The 27,770-nt window shown below is 23.1% G+C and overlaps 4 protein-coding genes across 5 annotated transcripts; 2 read left to right on the plus strand and 2 right to left on the minus strand.

Annotated features, from left to right (window-relative positions):
• Nucleotides 1–792: 792 nt before the first annotated feature.
• Nucleotides 793–10,211, plus strand: LOC122511471. Of its 2 annotated transcripts, none has more exons than XM_043626703.1 (3): nucleotides 793–1,269; nucleotides 5,136–5,345; nucleotides 9,156–10,211. In XM_043626703.1, exons 2-3 carry the CDS (start codon nucleotides 5,261–5,263, stop codon nucleotides 9,701–9,703), a joined length of 633 nt encoding a protein of 210 aa, XP_043482638.1. In that variant the 5' UTR covers nucleotides 793–1,269; nucleotides 5,136–5,260; the 3' UTR covers nucleotides 9,704–10,211. The 2 variants fall into 2 exon arrangements, with proteins under 2 accessions (XP_043482638.1, XP_043482637.1); XM_043626702.1 differs by having other exon boundaries at nucleotides 794–1,269; nucleotides 5,146–5,345.
• Nucleotides 10,212–10,358: 147 nt separating this feature from the next.
• On the minus strand, nucleotides 10,359–15,068 carry LOC122511467 (alkaline phosphatase-like). Its single transcript, XM_043626699.1, has 8 exons — nucleotides 14,741–15,068; nucleotides 14,275–14,477; nucleotides 13,926–14,118; nucleotides 12,795–12,958; nucleotides 12,300–12,647; nucleotides 11,733–11,931; nucleotides 11,080–11,298; nucleotides 10,359–10,688 (listed from the first exon to the last, which is right to left on the minus strand). The coding sequence occupies exons 1-8, from the start codon at nucleotides 14,832–14,834 to the stop codon at nucleotides 10,489–10,491; spliced, it is 1,620 nt and encodes a 539-aa protein (XP_043482634.1). The 5' UTR covers nucleotides 14,835–15,068; the 3' UTR covers nucleotides 10,359–10,488.
• Nucleotides 15,069–15,280: 212 nt separating this feature from the next.
• Nucleotides 15,281–18,970, minus strand: LOC122511469 (superoxide dismutase [Mn], mitochondrial). The gene is made up of 3 exons (XM_043626701.1): nucleotides 18,829–18,970; nucleotides 18,278–18,573; nucleotides 15,281–15,923 (listed from the first exon to the last, which is right to left on the minus strand). Exons 1-3 carry the CDS (start codon nucleotides 18,864–18,866, stop codon nucleotides 15,601–15,603), a joined length of 657 nt encoding a protein of 218 aa, XP_043482636.1. The 5' UTR covers nucleotides 18,867–18,970; the 3' UTR covers nucleotides 15,281–15,600.
• Nucleotides 18,971–19,817: 847 nt separating this feature from the next.
• Nucleotides 19,818–27,529, plus strand: LOC122511468 (uncharacterized threonine-rich GPI-anchored glycoprotein PJ4664.02-like). The gene is made up of 5 exons (XM_043626700.1): nucleotides 19,818–20,016; nucleotides 23,294–23,548; nucleotides 23,685–23,975; nucleotides 26,240–26,558; nucleotides 26,830–27,529. Exons 1-5 carry the CDS (start codon nucleotides 19,915–19,917, stop codon nucleotides 27,417–27,419), a joined length of 1,557 nt encoding a protein of 518 aa, XP_043482635.1. The 5' UTR covers nucleotides 19,818–19,914; the 3' UTR covers nucleotides 27,420–27,529.
• The last annotated feature ends 241 nt before the right edge of the window (nucleotides 27,530–27,770 follow it).

A 27,770-nucleotide genomic window follows, 5' to 3' on the forward strand; every position in this document is an offset into this window, starting at 1 on the left:
CATAAATTCTATTTGGTTCAATTAAATTTTATTTCATTCAAAGAATTTTATTTAGTTCAAAAAAATTTTATTTGCTTCAAAAAATATTATTTGGTTCAAATACTTTTTATTTGATTAAAAAAATTTTATTTGGTTCAAAAGAATTTTTCTTCGAATTTTATTTGGTTCCAAAAGAAACTTGTTTGGTTCAAATCCTTTTTATTTGGCTGAAAAAAATTGTATTTGGTTCAAAAGAATTTTTATTAGAATTTTATTTGGTTCCACTAAAATCTACTCCTGGAGAAAAATTCTATGCAATCCAAATATAATTTATTCTCAAATAAATAGTAATTAATTACTTCCATTTTTTGAATTGCAAAAAGACTTTTATTTGGTGAGCCAAATAAAAGTCTTTTTTGCAATTCAACAAATGAAAGTAATTAATTACTATGCGTCAGATAATGTTATTATGATAATATTAATATTATTATTATTAATATTTAGACGGAATTATTTTGCCACATTACGAATATTGAAAAAATATTAAAATATTGAAAAAAATACTCCAACAATGTTGTCAATAATTCGTAAATAGCAAACCAAAAAAATTCGATAATGTTAATAAAGGACAACGTTAAAAATACAATTCAACAATAAAAATTGCCCTCAGTTTAAAATTCGCCACAAACAAAATTCTTTGCATCGACATCAATAAATGTGTTCCGCTTTAGAGAAAAAAAAGGAAAAAAAAGTGTGTGGCATATTCAACCATTTCTGGACAGTTCGAAGAGCAGACTTGCGTAGAAACTGTCGGAGCAGCCTGGATATGTCTGCCTCACTGTCGAGTCCTATCCCACTATAATACCCTTTGCTTTGCCGGCTGTTACATTAGTCTTTCATGTTCATTGCCGCATTGCGTACATGCTTAAATTTTACTCCCATTCAAGTGCTCCGCATTTCTATCAACAGTTATTGTTGTGATCTAAGAGAACTCTTATTCAATTTTTCCCTTCTTATTTCCTTATTTGCAAAAAAAAAAAAAAAATTTGCATTCCTCTACTTATTCAAAAACAAAACACTCTCAACACTTCTATATCGATTTAATTCAAGAAATGGAAATATTTCGCGAATTTCCAATTGTTTTTAATTTGTACAAAAAATACAGTTAAAAAAATATAAAGAATAATTGTGAAAGGATTTTCAATTTTTTTTACTACGTAGTGGTCAATAATAATCTTCTAAACAAGTGAATAATTTCGAATTGTACTACACCAACACCCGATTGTAAAGGTGAGTCAAGTGCATAATTTTCCTACTCTATTATATACAATTGTCGGTGTTGAGAAAAATATTATGAAGGGACAAACTTTCCATTAATCAATTATTTTACTCTTTTGTATATTCATATAATATGTATGTATCGTGAAAAGCATTATGTTAGTCACCGAGTTATTTTTATGTTTATACAAATTCTCAAATAGTTTAATAAAATTTTTGACAAAATAAAAAAGTATAAAACAAAAATTACTTTTAAGTAATTTCAAAAAAATAAATAATTCGGCGAATAACATAATTCTAAATATTCTTTAAATATTAAATATATTAAATATTAATATATGTATAATAATAATAAATTAATAAATAATAATAATATTTGAATTTTCCCAGAATTTTTCACGAAATAATAATATTAATAATAATAATAAATAAAATAAATAATTAAAAATAATAATAATAAATAATATTGAATTAATATAATAAATAGTAATTAATTATTAATTAATTAATAATCTTTAACGTCCTTTGATATTAAATTATTGAAAATAAAAACGACCACAAAAAGAAGTTTTCATTTTCAATATTAATTAATTAATTTAATAATTTAATTAATATATATTAATATTTAATATATTTAATTCGTATTTTCGATTTATGTCAAGACAGTAAAGTTTTGCAGCAAAATGACGAAAAAGTTTTGAACGCAAAATTATAGTAAAAAAAATCTAACTTGTAGAAGAAATAAATAAATTTCGTTCATTTGAACTTTCAAAACTTTATTCGTGCAATAATTATGCAACAAATTAAATTTTTTTCAAATTAATAGATATTTTCGAGACAAGCATTAAACATTTATAAATAGAAATAAAAATACTCACTCAATTTTTACGAATACATTTTTCTCAGTGTGGCCACTCATAAATTTTTCCCCTTCTGAATAATTCGTATTTTTGAGAACTTTGAGTAGAAATTAAAATCTCCTTTTTTTGTCCCTTGGTCTGTGTCAAACCTGAAAACAATTTTTGTTTTTAATTTTCCAACTCTTAATAATTTTTTCTTTTTTTTTAAGCAAAAGTAATTATTAAAAAGCTCTATTATATACAATTTTCTGCACGAATAGAAGAATGATTATAGAATGAAAAAAAAACCATATATCGATGGCAATTTTAAAAGTTTAAAGTCAAATAAATACTATAATTAAATAAGATATTTTTTTCACATATTCTCGTTTTAAAAATAAAATTGAACGTTTTGAAAAGAAAGAATGCGCAATTATTATTTTACCGGCAAACGGGTGAACTAAAAAAGAAGAAGGTTGTCTTGTCCTATCAAGAGGAACAGACTTTCGCACGAGGTCACAGAATGATCGAATTCAACTCTCCATATTAGTCATACAACAAATTCAAGTCTAGTACGAGGATAAAATATAAAACAATTTTCTCAAGAAACAACAATTGTATTAAAAAAAGAAAAAGAAAGAAAGAAAAAAACAATTGTAAAGAATTGTGCGACAAGTTTTTGTTTATCCCTATTTGGAATGTGGATTACCCGGCATTGGAGGTCGCCTCTTTTTATTTCTTTTAAAGCCGTTCTGATATGTTATTAACTTTTTTTTCGAAAAAAATCTCTATTTTTCTTCTTATTTACTTTTTACTTTACATATTTGTTATTTGTTATTTTTCACAATGAAAATTGTAATAATTTTTTACGTAATTTAACTTAAAATTATCTAATTTTAAATTATTTTTCACACTCAAAATTGTAATAGTTTTTTACGTAATTTAATTTAAAATTATCTAATTTCAAGTTAAATTGCATAAAATTATTTAATATTAAGTTAAATTACGTAAAAAAATTAGTATTTTTAGTGAAAGTAAATTCTCTTAATTCCATCACGTGCTTTTTTTAAAAACAAAATCTAATCACTGCAAAAATTAACTACAATTAAAGTAAACAAAGCAAAACTTCATTTTACAGAATAATTGATAAATGCCGTGAAGAAATTAAAAGCATCGTTAATAAGATATTGAAATTACTTTCAACATGATAAAAAATATATATTCATGTTTCAATCAGTTATATTGTTTAGCAATTGTTTCAAGTGTATTGTATCTTAATGTTTACTTTTTTCTTTCTTTTTTGAGATTTTGGTTTTATTGTATACAAAATTCATCTATCGCAATAATAAAAGAATTTTTTTGAATGATGCAATTTTCTTTAAACTTGGTACAAAATTCTTTTCTGTCCACAATATTAATTTGCACCAAAAATATTTATTTGATTGTAATAAACGATTATTTGTCAATAAACAATTTATTTTCTATACAATAAAGTCTATCAAATAAAAATTTTAATTTTAAAAATTTACTTCAACTCAATTATTTTTACTTAAATCAACCAAATGGTATTTGCTTCAAATACTGAACATATTGATTTGAATACTTATTTCAAATACAATTTGGTTCAAATAAAAATTATTTAATTCAAGTAAATATTTATTTGATAACAGTCAAGTAATCGGTTATTTGAAACAAATAGTATTTTTGGTCTACAATAGAAAATAAAAAAAAGATATAAATTTTGAAAAACTTACCATTTTTCTTATCGACACTCCTGTGGTAGTCTATTTATCAAATTTTCCTTTAAAAATACTGGAACTTCATTTTTGGCTCTTAATTTTTATTATCAACTCCGTGTTTGACCTGGAAAAATAAAGATAAAATTAGAAACCCAAAAATTAAATTTGTCGTTTTTGTTTCCTACTTTTTTTTAGGGATTTTTTAAAAATATTTTTTGAATATTTTCAATATTTTGAATATTTCTAATTTTTAAATTAATGAAATTCTAATTGAATGCTTTTGAAGATTAAAAAATACCAAAAATTAATTAAACCAAACTGTTTTCAATTAAAAATACTACTTCTTTTATAATTTTGAATCTGAAATAATTAAATTCTTATAAAGAAATTTATCCAAATTTTTCAAAATAACTAAATTTCTTGCGAAAAATTAAATTAAAATCTGTAAAAATAAGGCAATTCTTACCAGAAATTTAATTAAAATAATATTAAAAATATTTAAATTCCTATAAAGAGTTTTATCAAAATTTTCGAAAATAATTGAATTTCATCGAAGGATATTATAATTAACATTTTTCAAATAATTCAATTCTTTCGAGATGTGTTATTAATTATAAAAATAATTATTCAAGTTTTTAAAAATAATTGACTTTTTTTAGGATTAAATTAAAAATTTAACACCAAAAACTAGAAAGAAAACTTCAGAATTTCCAATTTTTAGAAAATTTATAACTAGAATCAGAAGAATAAGAAAGTTCAATGATACTTCAAAAGGTGAATCAGAAAAAATCCTAAGAATTTTAATTCTAACTGCTATAGTTGATAAAACATTTTTTCAAGATTTTTCTTCTTTTTTTACTCCAATTATCAGAAAACATTCTAAGCTTTCGACAAATATCTTTATAACCCTAGTTAAAAAATATCGAAATTCCTCAATGAATATAGAAAAAGTTGATTTAGAAAAATTTCTCTCAAAGATTAGTGTCGTGCATACAATAATTATTGGTTTTGCAAATAAAAATTGAACAAACGAATTAATCTTAGGTCATGTAAGCTATCAGGTTGTGACGATTTTTGAAACAGTTTCCTTTGGGTCGAAGGTCTTGATTGAATTGAACCTCACCGATCTTTGTGCACAAGTCCAAAGTGAATGCTGCAATGCAGCTTTGATATAAAAGTTCTTTGAAATAAAGATAGTCTTCTTCTTCTTTTTTTTTTTTTTGCACTCGAGAAAAATGTATTCCATTCCATTTTGCAACCTTCTAGTTATACTCAATAGTGATTATATTTTAATGAATAGTCATTTTTAGAATTGATTTATCTGCCTTTGAAAACGAGGAGGAAGGGGATTTCTTGATAACCAAGCGAGAGGAGACGTTTTCTCGTCTTTAAAAAAAAAAATCTGCAACCATCAAATCAACCAAGATGAGTCGAGTTAAAGTCATGGAGCAGGAAACTGTCCTCAAGAAGCGCCAAACTTTCGTCAGGCGTGTTTCTGATCTATTCAAAGGTGAGTGCTACAAAATTACTTTTATTATTCAAAATTTTTCGGAATTATAATAAGTCCTAATTTTTTAATTATTTTTAATTTTTAAATTATTTTTTAAAATTATTTTTATTATCTGTACTTTTTGAATTTATAACAAATATTCAATATAAATAAAATTATAAATTTATAATTGAAATTTAATATTTTATTTGCTACTCAAAATCAGGCAAAAAAGAACTTGATGTATTTTCAAAAAATTATTACCATTAATTTAAACAAAAACGATTCAAAATGTCAAAAATTTAAATTACTACGTAAATATACTTTCCGGATTAAAATAACATTTAGCTACATAATATAATTTTTAGTTACAATCGTGAGAGAAATTTATATTTAAATTGAAATTTAAGTATCTATTAATGACATTACCAAACTTTGTGTTTAATAATCTCAAATAATAATAAAGTGAAATTCTTCAATAGTTCAGTGGGATATTTTTCCATTATATTATTAATAAACATAAAAAAATAATAAATAAGAATTTTATCAAGAAAATTGAGAATAATTGAAGTCCATCGAAGAATTTTATTATTTATGAAAATAATCAAATTGACAAGATTTTTAATTTTTGAAAATCCTAATTATATTCTTTTGAAGAAATTCTTCGAATTTTTTTTTAAATAATGAAGTTTTTAAAATAATTTAAATTGAAAATTTTGAAAGTAATATTATTAAATTTTATGAAAAATTTCTCTAAAGTTTTCAAATTAATCGTGTTTCTTAAAAATTGAAAGTGAACATTTTATTATTGAATTTTATTGAAATTTTTAGAATATTTTTGGGTTCTTCAAAAACACTTTACTTATTTAATAGTCTCACCCTTTGGTAAAAAATCTAAAATTATCTAAAATTATCAAAAATTCAAAAAACCGAATTTCTTAAAATTCAACATTTTTTCTTCTTTTTTATGGCATTTAGCTTCACTATTTTTGTGCTCTTGAAAAATACTTTACTTATTTTAATTTCTCCAACCTTTGGTAAAAAATCTAAAAGTATCGAAAATTATCAAAAATTCAAAAAACCGAATTTCTTAAAATTCAACATTTTTTCTTCTTTTTTATGGCATTTAGCTTCACTATTTTTGTGCTCTTGAAAAATACTTTACTTATTTTAATTTCTCCAACCTTTGGTAAAAAATCTAAAATTATCGAAAATTCAAAAAACCGAATTTCTTAAAATTCAACATTTTTTCTTCTTTTGTATGGCATTTAGCTTCATTATTTTTGTGCTCTTCAAAAATACTTTACTTATTTTAATTTCTCCAACCTTTGGTAAAAAATCTAAAATTATCGAAAATTATCAAAAATTCAAAAAACCGAATTTCTTAAAATTCAACATTTTTTCTTCTTTTTTATGGCATTTAGCTTCACTATTTTTGTGCTCTTGAAAAATACTTTATTTATTTTAATTTCTCCAACCTTTGGTAAAAAATCTAAAATTATCGAAAATTATCAAAAATTCAAAAAACCGAATTTCTTAAAATTCAACATTTTTTCTTCTTTTTTATGGCATTTAGCTTCATTATTTTTGTGCTCTTGAAAAATACTTTACTTATTTTAATTTCTCCAACCTTTGGTAAAAAATCTAAAATTATCGAAAATTATCAAAAATTCAAAAAACCGAATTTCTTAAAATTCAACATTTTTTCTTCTTTTTTATGGCATTTAGCTTCACTATTTTTGTGCTCTTGAAAAATACTTTACTTATTTTAATTTCTCCAACCTTTGGTAAAAAATCTAAAAGTATCGAAAATTATCAAAAATTCAAAAAACCGAATTTCTTAAAATTCAACATTTTTTCTTCTTTTTTATGGCATTTAGCTTCACTATTTTTGTGCTCTTGAAAAATACTTTACTTATTTTAATTTCTCCAACCTTTGGTAAAAAATCTAAAAGTATCGAAAATTATTAAAAATTCAAAAAACCGAATTTCTTAAAATTCAACATTTTTTCTTCTTTTTTATGGCATTTAGCTTCACTATTTTTGTGCTCTTGAAAAATACTTTACTTATTTTAATTTCTCCAACCTTTGGTAAAAAATCTAAAAGTATCGAAAATTATCAAAAATTCAAAAAACCGAATTTCTTAAAATTCAACATTTTTTCTTCTTTTTTATGGCATTTAGCTTCACTATTTTTGTGCTCTTGAAAAATACTTTACTTATTTTAATTTCTCCAACCTTTGGTAAAAAATCTAAAAGTATCGAAAATTATCAAAAATTCAAAAATCCAAATTTCTTAAAATTCAACATTTTTTCCTCTCTTTTATGGGATTTAGCTTCATTATTTTTGTGCTTTGGGAAAATACTTTACTTATTAAATTGTCTCGACTCTTTGGTAAAAAATCTAAAATTATCGAAAATTATCAAAAATCATCAAAAATCCGAATTTCTTAAAATTCAACATTTTTTCTTCTTTTTTATGGCATTTAGCTTCACTATTTTTGTGCTCTTGAAAAATACTTTACTTATTTTAATTTCTCCAACCTTTGGTAAAAAATCTAAAATTAATTGAATTGTTTCGAAGGATTTATTTAAATTTTAGAAAAAAATTGAATTCTTTCGGGAAATTGTATTAAAAATAATTTAATTTTTCCAAAGAATTTTACTATTTATAAAAATAATTGAATAGTTTCAAAGGATTTATTAAAATTCTAGAAAATAAATGATTTCTTTTGACATATTTTATAACAAATTAAGAAAAAAATTGAATTCTTTCGTGAAATTATATTGAAAACAATTGAATTTTTGCAAAGAATTGTGCCATTTACAAAAATAATTGAATTGTTTCGAAAGATTTATTAAATTTCTAGAAAATAATTGAATTCTTATTAACCATGTTATTAAAATTTTTTAAAATAATTGAATTCTTTCGTACAATTTTACTATTTCAAAAATAATTCAATTTTTACGAAAGATTTATAATTATTTTAGGAAATAATTGAATTCTTCCGAAGAATGTTATTATTTACGAAAATAATTGAATTCTTGCGAAAAATTTTACTATTTAAAAAAATAATTGAATCGTTTCGAAAGATTGATAAAAATTTTAGAAAATAATTGAATGTTATTATTTATAAAAATAATTGCATTTTGAATTATTCAAAAATTTATATTTGGAAATAATAACTTTTGTAATTTGCATAATAATAATATTTAATATTTATTTAAAATTTCACGGTAGAAAAATAAAAATCTATTAAATAAATCAATAAAAATATTCAATTTCAAATCCCATTGAACTAAAAGAAATAAGAGAAATTATAAAAATATATCAAACTCACGGTAAAAATTGCCAATTGTAATTGTTGTTGAAGTCAAGTACTTCACTTTTTATTCGAAATTAATTTTTCCACTTAGAAATATTGGTTCTGAAAGTACAACGAATTCATCTCAAAGAACACACTCGAAATTCAGTCCTTCTGAAAAATATAATCAAACAAAATGTCATTAGCATGTTAGAAAGAAACAAAAGATAAATAAAAATTAGCAAAAAATGAAACATACTAATTTCAAAGGTTAATTTTATTTATTAAGAAACGAACTAAGAGAAAGAAAAGTGAAAAACCAAAATTAAAAGTTAAAACCAAATTAAAGTAGAAAATAAATAGAAAATAAATGGAAAATAAATTAAAATAGAAAATAAATGGAAAATAAATTAAAATAGAAAATAAATGGAAAATAAATTAAAATAGAAAATAAATAGAAAACAGATTAAAAATACAAATTAAATTCATCAATCATATTTAATTAACATATTTCTATTTTTTCCAGATGGAACATACAGCGGACCACCGTCACTATTCCGTCACTCATCAATGCAGAAACTCCGTCACTGCTGTCAAAATTTAAATCTCTTCCCATATTTACTCTACTCATTTGAGAATTCAAAATCCCATCCAGTCGCAAAAAAAGTAAACAGTCATCTTGAACAATACTTGAAAAGAATAGTGGAAAATTTATTTTTCATTTACACGAGTATTCGCTATCTTGTACTGAGGGAAATACGTTCGGAAACAAAAACAAAAATTCCAACGGAGAAGAAAATTGACAATTTACGAAAATCAAGAATATTTCGTTCCATTAAACAAAAACCAAAGGAGATTTCCTATCTTCTTCTAACAGCAATTTACTTAGTACCATTTATTTTAGTTTTACAATTAATCGCTATTGGTAATTTATTGATAGTCGAAAAGTTCACGCCAGGTTTTATATTCTTAGTCACCGCATTATTTTGTCTCGGCTATATTTCCCTGAAAGTTATGTTCTGTGACAAGACAGCGAGGAAAACATTCAAAAACGAAAAAAGGAAAAAGGAATAATTATTGTTAGCAAATTTTTTTTTTTATTAAAAAATACACTTGTCACAATTCTTTTTTCGTTCTTCTCTGTCCAAAATTCGAAGGAAAAACTCCATAATACGTGGTTCTATAGCTGTGATAGATTTATTTTTTGTAAAGTAGATTTTAAGCTTCCTAACTTGATTTATTTATTTTTGTCCTCCTTAATTTGCCAAAAAAAATTCTTTTGTATGAAAATTAATTTTTTTTAATTTAAATCCAATTTTTTAAAGTTTACAAAAATTTAAGTAAATTTCATTTATATAAAATTTTATAATAAAATTGTAATTGTTAAGTCTGTCAAATTCATCGGCTTCCGAAAAACAAAATTAAACACCATAATTATGATAATAAAAGCATAATAATTATTCTACGAGAAATCTCTTCCATTTTCGCACTTTTCGGAATTGTGACTGATAAATATCGAAGGATAAAAATGAATAAAAACTGTATCCTCTCGGCATCGTAAGACTGAAAATTTTTTTTTTTTTAAGAAAAAACTTGTATGTAAATAATTAAGTGTGAAAAAAAACTTATGGAGTGTCATTTATATGTTAAAATTCACTGATTCGTTTATCAATATTTATACTTTCTTTTCTACTTTATATTTTATATAAAAAATAATTGTTTAAAAAATTGTATACAATTAAAGACAATTATTACAAGGAACTGAAAAATTTGTTCCTACATATTCTCAGCGCTGATCAAAAATTTCTATATTATTCTGTACAAATATTTAATAATCTGTTGAATTTTCTAAGAATAATTTATATATAGAAAATAATTTTAAGGCTGATTATCATAGTTGATAATAAAAATAAATTATTGTCCAATTCAATGTTTCGAATGGAATTATTTTTTGTACCAGGACCTTTATTTGCGTAAGGTCCAATTTTTGCTGCGTATCCAATTACATGAGCGACAAAATTTTGCTCGTGTGTCGAGTGAAAAAGATGTGCGTGAGGTCCTAAAAAATAAAAAAAAAAGCTTATTTTATTTTCAAAATAAAAAATTTTGCAAAAGTTCCCTAAAAAATTTGTCGTCAACATTTTTTATTGAGTTTAACCCCGAAAATTTAAATCAGAAATAAAATTGTTCATTTAAAAAAGAAAAAGCAATTTGCTCTCTTTTTCATATTTAAAAAACTAAAAACATTCACTAATTTTCCTAATTTTTGTTTAAAAAAAATTATTTTGTCTTAAAATGTAAAGGAGATTCCTAGTGACATGATTTAATTGAATAAGAAATAAATTCAAAACGAAATAAACTAGAAGATAGACGATAAAGAATAAAATATATACAATTTTCGAAGATTAAATAATTTATGATTATTATAAAAAAAATAGTGTAAATTGCACCTTTTGCATAGACTGCAACATCAGCACCTCCATGATAAGCTTCATCAGTAATTATCGCCGCTTGCTGACTGTAATTATAATCGGTCGTATCATTAAGCGATGGATCAATTCGAGAAATTTTTCCATTTTCGATAGTGTATCCCATATTATTAATACCGCCAGTGCTATATGTTAAGGTAGTATAATTTTTGTTGTCATATTTCGATTTTTGCGCTATGCCTGTTAATGGAAATTTTCAATAGATTGTAAATAATAAAAATCAAAACAAAAAAGAACACAATTTTATCTTTTTAACAAATATTAAAAAAAATTAAACTAATTAATTAAATTTATAAATTAAAAATTAATATAAAAATTAATTAATTTATAAATTAATTTAAAAATTATTTAATAAATTAATTTTTTTCGATTTTTGGAAGACGTCTGTGTTTGACTTTTGTGTTTTTCTTTTACCTTTTATACATCTTCCAAAAATCGAAAAAAATTAATTTATTAAATAATTGTGAAAGAATTTACAAAATATTGAATTTCAAAATTAAAATTTAATTAATTAAATTATTAATTCTTTTATTAGGAGATTATTCTAATAAAAGAATATAAATGATCCTGTGAATGTTGAAAATATTTTTCAGATAATTTGAATAATCATATACCAAGAATAGATGATCCCCGATCACCATATCCATTGAATGACAAAGAATGTGTATGATCACTGGTAACAATCACCAAAGTTTCGCTAATATCGATTAATTTTAAAGTTGCTTCAATGGCTTCTGAGAGACGAACAGTTTCTAATAAAGCCTGAGCTGCGTGTCCTCTGTGATGGGCAAAATCAATGAGACCTCCTTCCACCTAAACGAAAAAAAAACAATAGACAAATACTTTCCTAAAAATAAGATACTTCAATAAAATTAAAAAAAATAAGACGAAAACTAAACAAGAATAATACGAAAATTAAATAAAAGTAATTAAGAAAAATAAAACAAAAGAAAGAGAAAAAAAGTAAGAGAAAAATAAAACTAATAAAAAATAATAAAAAAATATTTTATAGTTAATGAAAAATTTAATTTATAGTTTGAAGTAAAATAATTTTTTTATTTGACTCGAACCAGTTATATTTTTGTCAGCAATTGGTCCGTAAATAGTCCGTAAAGTTCGTAATTAACTATTTTTAAATACTTTCACTGGTTCGAGCCCTGAAACTTCTAAAAATTGTATACCACGAGAAGAAATCCATCGTCTCCGTTCTCCAAAACTTTTATCGCAGCCGTTGTCATTTCCTCCAAACTTGGCTGTCCCTTTGGGCCCTTATCACGCTGCCAGTCCATAGAAATATGACCATTTGCAAAAATTCCCATCAAAAATTCCGTCTCCTTATAATTAACCTCCGAGAGTTGTTCATTATTTTCAACAAATTTGAAAGCGACATTTCTGGCCTTTTTATCTTCCTTCCATTTTTCAATCAGATCACGTCCATCTTTACTGTAGCATGCCCATTTATCTATCGGATCGTTAATTGTTCCATTCACAAAGGATCGTAACATTTGCCTTCCTCCACCCATAATCACCTATTGTGGAGTAATCATTATTATTTTTCTAATGAGTCCGCAACGTTTTTAAATTTTAAAAACGAAAAATAATGAGAAAAAATCAAAATTAGGATTTTATATTTAAAAACTAAACTTTTAAAAGTAATAAAATTAAATTTATCAGACCTTTATATTTTTGCCAGGTTCATTTTCAATCAATTGTCTTGCAATGTCCTGACATTTTTCCGCACCTGGAGGTTTCGTTGCTTCACATTCCCATTTTCTATGCGGACAATGTGCATATAAAGGAGCTGGTGTTGCGTGAGTTACTCGAGTAGTGGTAACAAAACCTACAAAATTAAAGAAATGATTTTATCACCTTAAAAGTAGTATTAAAACGAAATTTCAATTATCAAAAAAACAATATCTTCTCTCTTAGAGATTGAAATTTGATAATCGGAATTTAAATACTCAATTAGTGACCGTATACTTTGTTGTAAATTTTCTACAAATTTGTCAATTGACTGCCAATTTTATGGCTAATTACAAATTCAGCTAAATAATCCAGATGGGATTTTACCATTGTCTTTATGTAGTAATTAAGAATTAATTACTGACAATTACTAATTAAGAGACATTTACTGACATAATTTGAAGGGAAAAATTACGACTTCAGGTATTTGTCAATTTTCTAATGCCTTGAATGCTTCTCATTAAAATTCAAATTTATAAAATATGGAACGAAAAAAACCTGTTATATTATAAATGTTTAACATTTTTTTTCACACTGAAAAAAAAATTATTTGAATCAAAAAATCGATTACTTGTCGATTATATCAAATAAATATTCACTTGAATAAAATAATTTTAATTCAAATCAATTTGCCTTTGAAATAAATTGTCTTTGAACCAATAATTTCAGTATTTGAAAAAATACCATTTAATTAACATTAACTAAAAATTATTTGATTTTAAATTGTATTTTAACCAATAATTACAGTATTTGAATCAAATACCAAATAACATTAATTAAAAATTAACATTAATTAAAATTTAACATTAATTAAAAATTATTCGATTTAAATTTGATAAAAAATTATTCGATTTAAAATTTATTTGATAAAAAATGATTCGATTCAAAATTTATTTGAAAAAAAATTGTTCGATTTAAAATTTATTTGATAAAAATTATTTGATTCAAAAATTATTTGAAAATAGAAAAGTAATAATTTATTCGAAAAAAATAAATAAATAAATATTTTTTTTCAGTGTAAGAAATAATTTAATTTCTAATCAAAGAATATTTAAATTTCTCACCAGTTCGTTTACCGACCGCTTGAGCCCAAGTGATAATCGACTCGAGATGGAATTCCTTATTCAAACTTGCTTCACAATCGGCAAGTGGTACATTAACATCAACGCCAATAACTTTAAAGTTCGTCTTCACTCCACTGAAAAGTGCTGTCGCTGTTGATGCAGAATCAGGCACTTGTTTATTTGTATTATACGTCTGTTTCAAAAATTAAATAAAAATTAATTCCCAACATTCTACAAGATCGAAAAATTCAGGAACTAATATAAATTATTGAATATAAAGTAAAAAGAAAACAAATATAAAAATTGTAACTTTTTTGTAATTAAACTAAAATAATTAAAAATTTTTTACCTTGAGCAGACCAACATGGGGGAATTTTTCCCATGAGAGATAACCCGTTTCGCCATTCTTATAAATTCTGCTGGCTGTTATTGTATTTCCACTCATTCCATCTCCAATAAATATTATCACATTTTTCGCATTATTTGTATTCCATTTGTAAGCCAATGAATCTTTAAGTTCTTCTTCAGCTACTCGATGCCAATGTTTACTATCTACAGAAAAAAATTGTAGCAAATTAAAACAACTTATACAAAAAAAAAAAAAAAATTCAAATTATGTCCAATTATTCCATTCATATTATTATATAATTAATTATATTTTCTTGCATTCAAAAATTGGAGTTATTTTTAAATTATTCACTACATAATTATATTCTTTTATCAAAAACTTGATAACAAAATAAAACTAACAAAATAAATTTTATACAAAAAATGTGTGAAAAGAGAATATTTTTATCAATTTAATAATTGCTTACCTTCTTTGGCATTGATGGAAAAAATAGAAAGAAGAAGAATAATAATTTTTGTACACAAATAATTTTTTTCACTCATAATTTTTGTTCTGTTCATGTTTCCTAGTCACGTGACGAACGTTAACTAATCCACAAAGACTCATTAAACAGTACAGTATTAATCGAGGGAGATTCAGTTAAGTTTTCTTTTTAAATTTTAAATACACGTCAATTAACTCGATTTTTATTTCCTCGCTAAAGTGGAGAAAAATATTTTTAAAAAATAAAGAAAAAGCGCGACCGTCACGATTGTCGATTACATTCTAAAAACAATTTTCCTTCCTTTTCCTAAACAAATTCCTTCCTCGGGTAGGAAGACCCAAAAGATAAGAAACAAACCTGTTTGTTTGCTTTTTATCTGCAGTGCCTTTAGCTCAAAATTTTATTCCACTCTCATAAAAAATATTACATTTTCTTTAAAATCAAATTTCGAATTATTTCATTATTTCAAATTAATTAAATTATCTAATTAACCAAAGTTCTTTTCGAAATAAAATTAACCAATTTCTAAAGAAAATCTGTATTGTCTCAATTTTCCAAGAATACAGAAAGTGCATTAAAAAATCACAGTAATCCTAAAAAGTATATTTGGAAAAACAAGTAACTGTTACAATTTAACAAACGTTGAAAGTGTGTAAGCTATTAGAATTTTAATCGAATGCTATAAAAAAATTATTTAGTCAAATTCTACCAATTTGCACATTTTTAACTTTAAAGAAAAAAATTCTTTTTTAAAAAGAATTTAGATTCATGACCAGTCTAATTTTTCTTTTTCCTTAAAGAAGTGTAGATTTCTCTCGCCTAAAAACTACCAATTGAAAAGTTTAACAAGCCTTCTTAAAACGAGCATTAATATCGGCCCAGTTTGCAATATCGAAAATGGCCTTTACATAATCGGGTCGAATATTTTTATACTGCAAATAATAGGCGTGCTCCCAAACATCAATTCCAAACAATGGAATAAGATTAGTTGTCGCTTGAAGTGGATCCTGATTGGCGCAAGTTGCAATCTGAAGTCTTTTTTCCTTTTGATTATAACCCAACCATCCCCAGCCAGAGCCTTGAATTCCCACAGTCGCTTCAGATAAGCGTTTCTTCATTTCATCAAAACTGCTGAAGTCTTTCTCAATTTGTTGACAAAGAGCGGCTATAAAAAGTATGCTCATTAATTCAAAATTATTTGCCTATTTTCTCGTTTCTATCGCGAAAATACCCTTTTAACCTTCTGGATATAATATTCGCAGTAATATTATAAAAAAAAAAAAAGAAAAAAAAGCAAAAACCAGCGCAAAATTTAAATCTTAAAAAAATTAAATTTACATTTTTATCTCTTTTAAAGAAAGAGATACAATTTTTAAAAGAGACTGTGCATTTAATTAATTAAATTCACAGTTTGCATACTTTCAATTGAAATAATCATAAAATCATATTCTTTATTTAATATCTTATCATTTTCATTAATATCAAAATGTTAATAATATTATAAACTTTTCTCTTTGAAATGTTATGAAATATAAATATTCACAGGCCTCAGATCGACTTTAAGGTGCAAAAAAATTTATTTGGTCGCTTGAAAATATAAAAAAAAGTCAAAATAGAGTCGTTCAACTAATTTAGCGTTGTCACAAAAATTTTATTTTGTACTTCTCTGATTTCTAAATTCAATTATTCAAAAATTGAATAAATTTGTTCAATAAATATTTAAATGCTTCTCATTCGTTTTTCCACGGGAAATACAACAAAAAAAATGTTAACATAAAAACTTCTGCAATTTATTAATTTCTAAAAATTATAACAATAACTCTTCCAAAATTCAATTATTTTGTACAATTTTTAACTAAACTTCATTTCCAAATCAATTATTTTTCAAAAGTTTTTAGAGAATTCAATTATTTACATAACAAATTTAATTTTTTACAACTGTAACTTTAACTGATCATGGTTCTTTTTTAAAAACTGAAAATATTGAAAGTAATTGATTTTTAAAGAATTATAAAAAAGAAATTCTTAAAAGTAATTTAAAAAAAAATATTTTTAAATAAGTTTTAAAAGATAGAATTTTTAATTATATTTAATAAAAAAATTTACATAAAATTACAAATAATTGAAATTTAGTTTTATAAAATTTTAAAATAATTGAATTGTTAAAAGAATACGTGGACAATTATTAAAAAAAACTATTTTTTAAGCTAATTTTCATTAATTAACATTTTACAATTTTCCTTTGAATATTTTTCATTATAAAATTTTTATAAATAAATTATTTTCATGTAATGCAATAAATAATCTTTAATAATTTTCTAAAAGTTGATAAAAAATTGAATTATTTAATTTGAAAAAAATAACTTTTGAAAGATAATAGTTTTTTAATTATATAAAATTGAAAAATTTCCAAATAATTGAATTTTTGAAAAATATAAATAAAATAATCAAAATTTTGAAGAATTTTAATTATAAATATATCAACAGGATTTCTGCAAAATTTTCAAAAATCTAAAAAAGTAAATTTAAAAAAATTTTAATTTTCTTTGTTAGAAAGTAAATTAAATTTCAAAAAATTATGATAAAACAATTCTAAGAATTAGTTTTTTAAAAATATTCTAATGTGAATTTTCGAAAATAATTGAATTTCTTAAAAAAAATTTCTGTATAATTTAAAACAAAAATAATTTTTTGGAGAAATTTAATTCCAAAATTTGAATATAATTATTTTTTCAAAAATCTTGAAATCGATTCTAAAAAATTTTATTATTATTTTTTGTATGTTTTTTGAATTTTTCGAAAACAACTAATTCAAAATATTGAAAATAATTTAATTTTAACGAATTAGAATAAAAAATTCATAGTTTCTTTTTTACAAAAATATTTAAAATAATTTAATTTTAACAAATTAGAATAAAAAAATTCAGTTTCTATTTTACAAAAATATTGCAATATAATTTTTAGAAGCTAATTTTCATTAATTTTCATTTTTAATTTTACACTTGAAGATTTTTCATTAAAATTTTTGAGAAACCAATATTATTTTTAAAATTTGCAATTAAAATTCCTCAAAAGTTAATATTTTCAAGAATAGTAATAAAATACTTGAAAAAAAATCAATTGATTTCAATTAAATTTTACAAAAATTCAATTATTCAAAATCTGTTTAATTGTATATTTCGAAAATTTAATTAGAAAAATTATTCAAAAATAATTTTTGCAAAATTATTCAAAAATAATTTTTGCAAAATTTGTCTATACTTATTTTTTACAGTATAAAAATCGAAATAAGTTGCATTTTATAGCAAAAAAATGTGGTATTTTGTTGCAATATTTGGAGGAAAAGTTGGAAAAGTCGCAATTTTTGAAAATAAGATGAAAGAAAATAGTATTTTTTGAAAATAGTCGAAGAAATAATATCCGAGGCCTGTATTTAGGTAAAATGTAATTTTTTTTGACGTATAAATATTAAAAGAAATAAATAAAAATATAATTTGATGAAATTGCAAATAACCATACCGTCTGGTTTGCTGCTACTTGGCGACAAATTGCTCCAAAATATAGAATGATTCAAATGACCACCACCATTGAATTTAATTGCAGGAGCTAAAGCAATTTGTGCATTGACATCCCCCTTTGCGACAGCTTCCTTCAATTTTTCCTCAGCAATATTCAAATTATTTACATACGTTGCATGATGTTTCGAATGATGTAATTGCATAATTTCAGCGCATATTATCGGCTCAAGTGCCTTGTAATCATAAGGCAAATCTGGTAGAGTGTGTTTTGATTTTGCGAAAATTTCCTTGTTACGACTGTAAAACAACAAATATTAAATATTTAAATTATACAAATAAAATTCAAGTTTACAAATATTTACATTCGAAAACTAAATAAAAATCAAATACAAATATTTCAATTCTACGAAAAAGAAAGTAGCAACAAGTAATTTATGCGTATAAAATCTACAAAATTAAGAAAATTGCAAATATATTTTTGAGGTTAGGAATTATATAATATCGTCACTTACCGTATAAAATAAGATTAATAACTTGTGAAAAAGTACTTACATTACTTTCAAAACCAGAGCTCGTCTTGCAGCAAACATTTCGTACAACTTTAATTTCAAACACTTTTTATATTTATTTTTCAAAGAAAAAAACAAACTTTTTACAACCGGTTACTGGAATGAATGGGCCGGGGTGTCTCGTAAAAAAGAAACGACGGAACGGACGAATCGGAATAAATGGAAAATGGAACCCGCGCTTTTTCAATTTTCCACTTATATAATTATTATTTCTTTATTTATACTAATTGATCCTTAATATTTAATTTAGTTTTAAAATATTCTCGATTTAATACAAAATTAATTTCTCGCCGATTCAATGATATCAGAAAAGAAATTTTTTTAATTTAAGAAACTTTAAATTTAAATTTATATATTTAAAATTTTAATTAATTTAATTAATAAATTTTTTAAATTTTTAAAATTTTTCAAACTTTTTAAATTTTAATTTCAATTCATTATAACCTCACTTTTTACGAAAAAAAAGTTAAGGAAAAAAGGTTTTACTTGAAGAAATAAAATTACACTCACCTTTTTCGTAGTGAGAAGAACTGCAAAAGATCCTTGAATTGTTCTCCCTTAAGGTTCTCCCTCAAAAATTTACGACTGTTCACTAGGCCTACTGTCCTCGACTCTAAATCCTTTGCAAGGTGTTCTGAAAGAAAATACAGAATTTTATTTTTAAGAATGAAAAGAGAACATTTTCTTTTCTTTTTTTTGTAAAAAAAGAAAACTAATCTAAGGAGAAAAAATGTGAATAAAATAAAAACTTCGACTACTTTAGTGACTGCAAACGAATTTAATACAAAACTATACCTTATGAGAAAAAAAATGTAATTTCAAACCCCTTTCTTTTCTACAATAATATTTAATAATAATAAAAAGGCGCGAATTCAATTCTTTCTTTTCAAAATAGAAATTTTAAATTAGCCGCTTATTACGTTCCAAATTCAAATTTCGTCTAAATTCGTAATAACATTCGGCTTTACAGAAGAAACAAGTCTCACAATAAAAACTGTCAACAAAAGTCTACTCGTCGCTTCATCAAATTATAGTGACCTTTGCGATTAAAATATATCCGCAGACGAAAATGGATTCGTCCTGTTTACTTAAAAATGATGTTAAATATTCAGCTCAAAGAACATTTTTTCAATGGGCCGTTAAATGGTTTTATACACAAATTATCGAAGACGTAAGTAGGAATTAAAACTTATTCCATCAACAAAATTTTGTTAAATTCGCAAAATGGCTCTCAAAAGTACTATTCATTTGTATTAGAATTTTACTTTGAAATTATATCAGTAAATTTATAGAAAAGTTCTATAATTATAACAATAGTATTAACAATAAGTAGCAATAAAAATAATATAGTAATCATAATAATAAGAATAATAGTAATACTTAGTAATAAAAAAATAATAATAATAATAAAAATAGTTGTTTGCTTTCTTGTTTCCTAACTTTTTAAATAATTTTTCCTTTTGAATATTTTCAACTTTAAAATTAATATATTAAAAAACAATGAATTCTTGCAAAGAATTTTTTGAAAAAATTTGAGAAAAATTGAATTCCATCGAGGAATTTTATTATTTATGAAAATAATTGAATTCTTGCACAAAATTTTATTAAAATTTTTAAAAATCCTAATTGAATTCTTTTGATTAATTAATTAATTAATTGAATTCTTTGACATTTTTTTAAAATAATGGAGTTCTTAAAATAATTTTAAATGAAAATTTTGAAAGTAATTGAATTTTATGAACAATTTCATTCAAGTTTTTCAAATAATCGTGTTTCTTAACAATTGAAAATAAACATTTTTTTAATTATTGAATTTTCTTAAAATTTTTAGAAAATAATTAAATTCTTCTCAGAATTTGATTACAATTTTCTAAAATAATTTAATTCATTCAAGGAATTTTTTTAAAATATAGGAAAAAATTAAATTATTTCAAAGAATGGATACTATTCAAGATTTTTACAATAATTGAAAATTCTTTCAAAAAATTTCTTTAATTTATTGAATATAATCGATTTTGTTAATAATTGTCAATAATTTTACTATTAAATTTTAATAAAATTGTTGATAGAAAAATTAATTTTTTAAACAATTTTATAATTAGAGTTTTTGTAAATAATTAAATTCTTTTGAAAAATTTCTTTAAATTTAATGAAAATAATATAGTTATTTGAATAATTTTAATTGAAAATGATTGCATTAAACTACGAATTTTTTTCAACTTTCTAAATTAATCGTGTCTGTTAATAATTATAATTATAATTATAATTAAATATTTGGTTATTGAAGTTTAATAAAAATGTATGGAAAATAATTGAATTCCTGAGACTGCTTATAAAAATAATTCAATTGTTTTAAAGGATTTAATTCTTTCGTGAAATTGTTTTAAAAATAATTGAATTTTTGCCAAGATTTTACGAATTAAAAAAATAATTGAATAGTTTTAAAGGATTTATTAAAATTCTAGAAAATAATTGAATTCTTTTGACATATTTTATAACGAATTAAGAAAAAAAAATTGAATTCTTTCGTGAAATTTAATTGAAAATAATTGAATTTTTGTAAAGAATGTTACTATTTATAAAAAAAAATTGAAGTGTTTTGAAAAATTGATTTAAATTTTAGAAAATAATTGAATTTTTTTAAAAAAATGTTATAAATTTAAAAAATTGAATTCTTTTACAAAATTTTATTAAAATTGTATCAAAAATTATTGAATTATTGCAAAGAATTTTACTTTTTATAAAAATTGAATTGTTTCGAAAGATTTATTACATTACTAGAAAATAATTGAATTTCAGCAAAGAATTTTGTTATTTATGAAAATAATTGAATTCTTGCAAAGAATTTTACTATTTCAAAAAATAATTGAATTTTTTCGAAAGATTTATTAAAATTTTAGAAAATAATCAAAATTTTAAAAAAATTGTTAAAAATTAAAAAATTGAATTCTTTCACGAAATTTTATTAAAATCGTATTAAAAATAATAGAAGTTTTGCAAAGAATTTTACTATTTATTAAAATTGAATTATTTCGAAAGATTTATTAAAATTCTAGAAAGTAATTGAATTCTTTTGACAAATTTTATATAACGAATTAAGAAAAAAATTGAATTCTTTCGTGAGATTTTATGGAAAATAATTGAATTTTTGTAAAGAATTTTGCTATTTATAAAAAATAATTTAATTGTTTTGAAGAATTTATTTAAAATTGTAGAAAATAATTGAATTTCAGCAAAGAATTTTGCTATTTATGAAAATAATTGAATTTCAGCAAAGAATTTTGTTATTTATGAAAATAATTGAATTCTTGCAAAGAATTATATTAAAAATTTTGGAAATATAAACGATAATAATTTATTATGTACTTAATAAGTGAATGTTTTAAATGTTAATTATAAAATTATTCAGAAATTTATATTTGAAAATAAAAAATGAAAAATTTTGCTGGTAACATTTGCTAGTATAATAATAATAATAATAATAATAATAAAGGTGTAAAATTTTGTTGAACAATAGAGAAAAATATTTGTCCAGGGTAATAAAAACTGTGAGAGAAAGAGAGAGAGAGAGAAGAAATGAAGAAATGCGCGATAGAAAGTGAAACATTGCGGAAACTTAATTAAAATGCTATTAACTTATTTTTCAGAACATTTAACACAAGATTTAAAATACGAAATAAAAAAAATATTTTTAATTCTCAACGTAAAAATTTGTTTATCGCAGAGAAAAAGAAATGATGAATTTTCAGAATATTATTTGAGTTTCAACTTATTTTCGCAACCGCTGCAATGGTATAAAATTACAACGACTTTTTACGGTACCTGTACCAGGTACTTTACGGTTCATACCTGATCTTTCAATGGCAATTCTTAGCTTGAGTCTATTGAATTTCATGGGACTATAATCCCCAACAGATTAAAAATTATCTAGTTCCCGTATACAAATGAATATAATATCCAAACTGCAAAATTTAAGTAGTTCGTCGCGACACTTCTCAGAGAGAACATCTCATCTCTCGTAGTTCTCCAACAAGAAATGTAAATAAATAACAGTTAAAAACAACCAAAAAAGCACATCCAATGATAAACATAATATTAAACAAAAATTTAAAAATGTTATTAGAAATCTTTCGTTTTGCAACAAAATATTTTTTACGAAATTTCTACTATTTATTATACAATGTTAAAAAAAGTCCCCAAATTATTCTCCCAGCAAGAACAATTTTTGACATTATTTCAATAACTAAAGGAGAATATTTATCAAATTTGCATTTAAATAATTGTACTTCGAAAAAGTGTACAAATCAACAATGTTTAAGAAATAATACCCCATACAAGAGTATAAAATTAATTAACGACGATAAACCAAAAAATAAACTGGTAAGTTTCAATATTTAATTTTTCTTTAATTATTAATATTAATTTGGAAAATAAATTTTCAACTCTAGACTTCATCGAAACCTGATGTTCCAAATTTGGTGATGCTTTTGCAAGCGGTTGGCTTTCATCTTCGAGAATTTGAGAAACAGGATTTAACACAAGAAGAAAATGGACCTGCAAAAGAGTCAATCAAAGTGACGATAAAATGTGGTACATCAAAAATGAGGGCTGTCTTAGAAATGGATGGAGTTGATTGTCAATGTCCAAACGAAGTTAAAGATGGTTCTTTATGGAGTATATGTGGTCACGCTCCCAACAGTAATGTAAATAATTTTTTTCCTTTTCTCTCAAAGTTTTTCTTTAAAAAAAAAAAAAAAATTAAAAAAATAAAATTAAAAAATTAATTAAAAGAAAATTAAAAGAAAAAAGTTAATCACGGAAAAAATTCTTTCTTTACAGGATAGCATTGGGAGTTCAAAATATGAAGAGACAGGAAGTAATCTTCTTCCAACAATTCCTAAAGAAGTGAACAATGTCGCTAGGGATGTTGTCTATCGACTTTTCAAAATAATGAACAATCCATCAGCAATTTCTAGTGCAAAATCAGGCAATGATCTTGATCTCGATGCAATTGGAAATGTCGACAATTCATCAGACAATCAAGAGGGTCTCAGTCGCAGTCACACTCAACCAAATTTCTCAACTATTCACAGTCATTCCATCAACAATAATAAATTTTTGCCAACTAAGGTAAGAACTTTTCTATAAAAACTTTTCTATTTAGCGAAGAAACTATAAAATGTCTTATTTTTAATTTTATTTATTTAATTAACTTATTTATTAACAACATTGTCAGGCTTCGTACTCGTTCATTAATTTTAAAAATGTATCAAAAAGTAGCTTAAAGAAAGAAAAGAAATAGTAAAAAAGTAGCTGTCGAAAAATTAAACTTGACGACACAATTTTTTTATAATTTCTTAATTACATTCAAAAATAGAATAATCTTTTAAAATAAATATTTAAATAGCTAGGTATTTATTTTATCTACAGGAATTTAAATATTTCAAATGATTTCAATGTAACGCATTTTTGAAATTTAACTATTTCTAAAAATTACAAAAGTTCTTTCAAAATTCAATCCTATTTTACTTGAAATAATAAAATTATTCAAAACTTTAATCAATTTATTTTATTCAATTCTAAAACAATTCTTATTAAAAAGTTCTATGAGAATTCAATTATTTAAACACAAAAATAAATAATTAATTGAATAATTGATTATTTCTTAAATTTCAATTCTTATAAAGAACTTTGTCAACATTTTTTAAAATAATTCAATTTTTACGAAGAATTACATTAAAATTTTTGATAATAATTAAATTCATTCAAGAAATATAATTAAAAATGAATTGAAAATAATTATTATTACACTCGAAGAAACAAATTATATTAAATTTTTTTAAATAATTGATTTTTTTCGAAGAATTTTATTCAAATTTTTTAAAACAGTTGCATTTTTCGCGCAATTTATTTAAAATTGTATAAAAAATAATTGAAATCCTGCGATGAGTTTTAATATTTATAAAAATAATTGAACCCCTTGATGCAAGAACCAGACATAGGCCATTGAAATTAAATGGGCTGCGTCTGGTTCTTGCATCAAGGCGTTCAATTGAATTCTTGCAACGATTATTGTTCGAAGGATTTATTAAAATTTTAGAAAATAATTGAATTTTTTCCAAAAATGTTAAAAATTAAAAAAAAATTGAATTTTTTCCCGAAATTTTATTAAAACTGTATTAAACATAATTAAATTTTTGCAAAGATTTTACTATTTAAAAAAATAATTGAATAGTTTTAAAGGATTCTTTAAAAGTTTAGAAAATAATTGAATTCCTTTAACAAATTTTATAACGAATTAAGTAAAATATTAAATTCTTTCACGAAATTTTATTAAAAATAATTGAATTTTTGCAAAGAATTTTACTATTTATAAAAATATTTGAATTGTTTCGAAGGATTTCTTAAAATTTTAGAAAATAAATTCTTTTGACAAATTTTACATCAAATTAAGAAAAAAATTGAATTCTTTCGTGAAATTTATTAAAAATAATTGAATTTTTGCAAAGAATTTTACAGTTTAAAAAATTGAATTGTCAGGAAAGATTTATTAAAATTCTAGAAAATAATTAAATTCTTTTTACAAATTTTATAACGAATTAAGAAAAAATTGAATTCTTTCGTGAAATTTTATTGAAAATAATTGAATTTTTGTAAAGATTTTTACTATTTATAAAAATAATTCAATTATTCCTAAAAATTTATTAAAATTTTAGAAAATAATTGAATTCCAGCAAAGAATTTTGCTATTCATGAAAATAATTAAATATCTGAGAAGAATTTTATTATTTATAAAAATAATTGAATTCTTGCAAAGAATTTTATAAAAATCTATTTAAATAATTTTTTTTGAAAAATATTTGGAAAATCAGAAAATGCTGTTTTAAATAATTGAATTCCTGTGAAAATTATTTTGTTTCTGAAAATAATTGAATGTTTGAGAAAAAATTTTAATTTTAATTTTTTTTAAAACTTATTCAATTTTTTGGGAAATTTTTTATTAAAATAGATATAAAAATCATTGAATTATGAAAAATCTGTGAAAATAATCGAATCGTTTTAAAGAATTTTATTAAAATTTTTTCGTAAAACTATTAAAATTTTTTTAAATAATTTTTTGATTTCAACTGTTAAAAAATTTAAAGTAGTGTAAATTCTCAAACAACGAAAAAATTAGCTTTTAGTGTAACAAATAGAAAAAAATATCCAAATAGTAGCAAATCGTAAAAAAGTAGTAAATACTAGGTTTTAGTAGATGAGTACGTGGCCTGCATTATTAATATGTAATAAATAATATTAATTAAAGTAAATAAAATATATAATATTAATTAATATATTATTTAGTTTAACCAAGAAAATATGAGTAAAAAACAAACTATTTTTTATCCCTACAGAATACGTTTAATTCAAAATTAAACGAAAGTGTCACAAAATTCACGGAGGACAATGAAAATGATTTGAATATAAGAAGAAAGTCTCTGCAAAGACAAAAAACTTGGGACATGGAGTTGGAAGCGACATCTCCAAAAATTACAAGTTCACCTACTTCCGTAGACCACATGTGCAACTCTCTAGGACATATTTCTCTGAAAAGTGAAGACGATTCCGGAGGATTCATCGATTACGTTCTAAAAGCCTACGATCATTTAGACAAGGCCGTTAATTTTCTAACCAAAAAAGCACCCATCACTTCTTCAACTCTATCACTGAATGGTAACTTTTTTTCTCATACTTTACACTTTAAAAAAATATTATATTAACAATAATAATCATTATTTTATCAATTATCTTCAAATTCTCTCTCACTTTTTCCTGATTTCCATCAATAATATTTACTTTCTTTTCTTATCCTGGTAACAACTTCAATTCTCAGCTTTTCTAAAGTTTAATTATTTTCTAAATTTTTAAAAGTAATTATCGCGTGCAAAGCCTGTAATAAAAATAATTAAGAAAATAATCAACGTACTTGTTTAATTGTTTCCAGATCACAGCTTCGTGAAACCAACACCACCTCCAGCAAAGAGCATTGCAAATTCCTCCATAAGTTCAAAGGGCAGTTCACGTCTTGGATCAGTTTCCTCGGTGCCAAGTCGTCGAAGAACAATTGCATTAACGACATCGCCATTTACACGAAAATTAACAGAGAAGTCGGCACTGCCAAAAATTGAAGTCTCCAAAACTCCAACAAGACTCAGTAGTCCCCTAGTGTCTTCAATACCGAAAAAAGCGATTCCCTCCAGATTATCGACTCCAAGATGTCGATCGTCATCCATTTCTGCAATGAATTCATCATCACCCATAAGTGACAAAAATACTTTAACAAAAACATTTACTCCACCGTTGGCAAAAAAAGTCAATACCTTCGGTCTCAAAAGATCAAGTCTAGCAGCCAATACATCCCTTCAGTCGAATTCTTCACTTAAATCCAACACCTCGTTACTCTCAAACACTTCATTGAGATCAAATACTTTAGCCAAGTCAACGTTAATTAAGACACCAACCACTGTCTCAAAATTAACACCACCCACTTTGATTTCAAACGGAAAAACTAGATTTGGATTTCCTGCAAAGTAAACAAAAAAGAAATTAAAATAAATCTAATTTAACTATAAGAAAAAATGACTGACAAATAACCATTTTAAAATGACAAATTCGTAAAATTGTTATTGCTGTGCCTTGTAAAATGAAAATAATATTTATAAAAAAATATTCTGTATTAAAATTTTATCAAAATTGATGAGATATTAAATGTGTTGAAATTAATAATATAAAAATGAGAATACAACGAAAATATATAACAAATGTTTGAGTAAGAATTTATCACTTAGAAAATGTATAAATTCAGAATGAAAAAAAAAGAATTATCAATCAATCCAAAACTTTACTTGATTGATATTTCCTTTTTTCATAATTAATATATTAAAA

Source organism: Leptopilina heterotoma, unplaced genomic scaffold (assembly GCF_015476425.1).
Source record: "Leptopilina heterotoma isolate Lh14 unplaced genomic scaffold, ASM1547642v1 Lhet_83, whole genome shotgun sequence".
Classification (NCBI taxonomy): domain Eukaryota; kingdom Metazoa; phylum Arthropoda; class Insecta; order Hymenoptera; family Figitidae; genus Leptopilina; species Leptopilina heterotoma.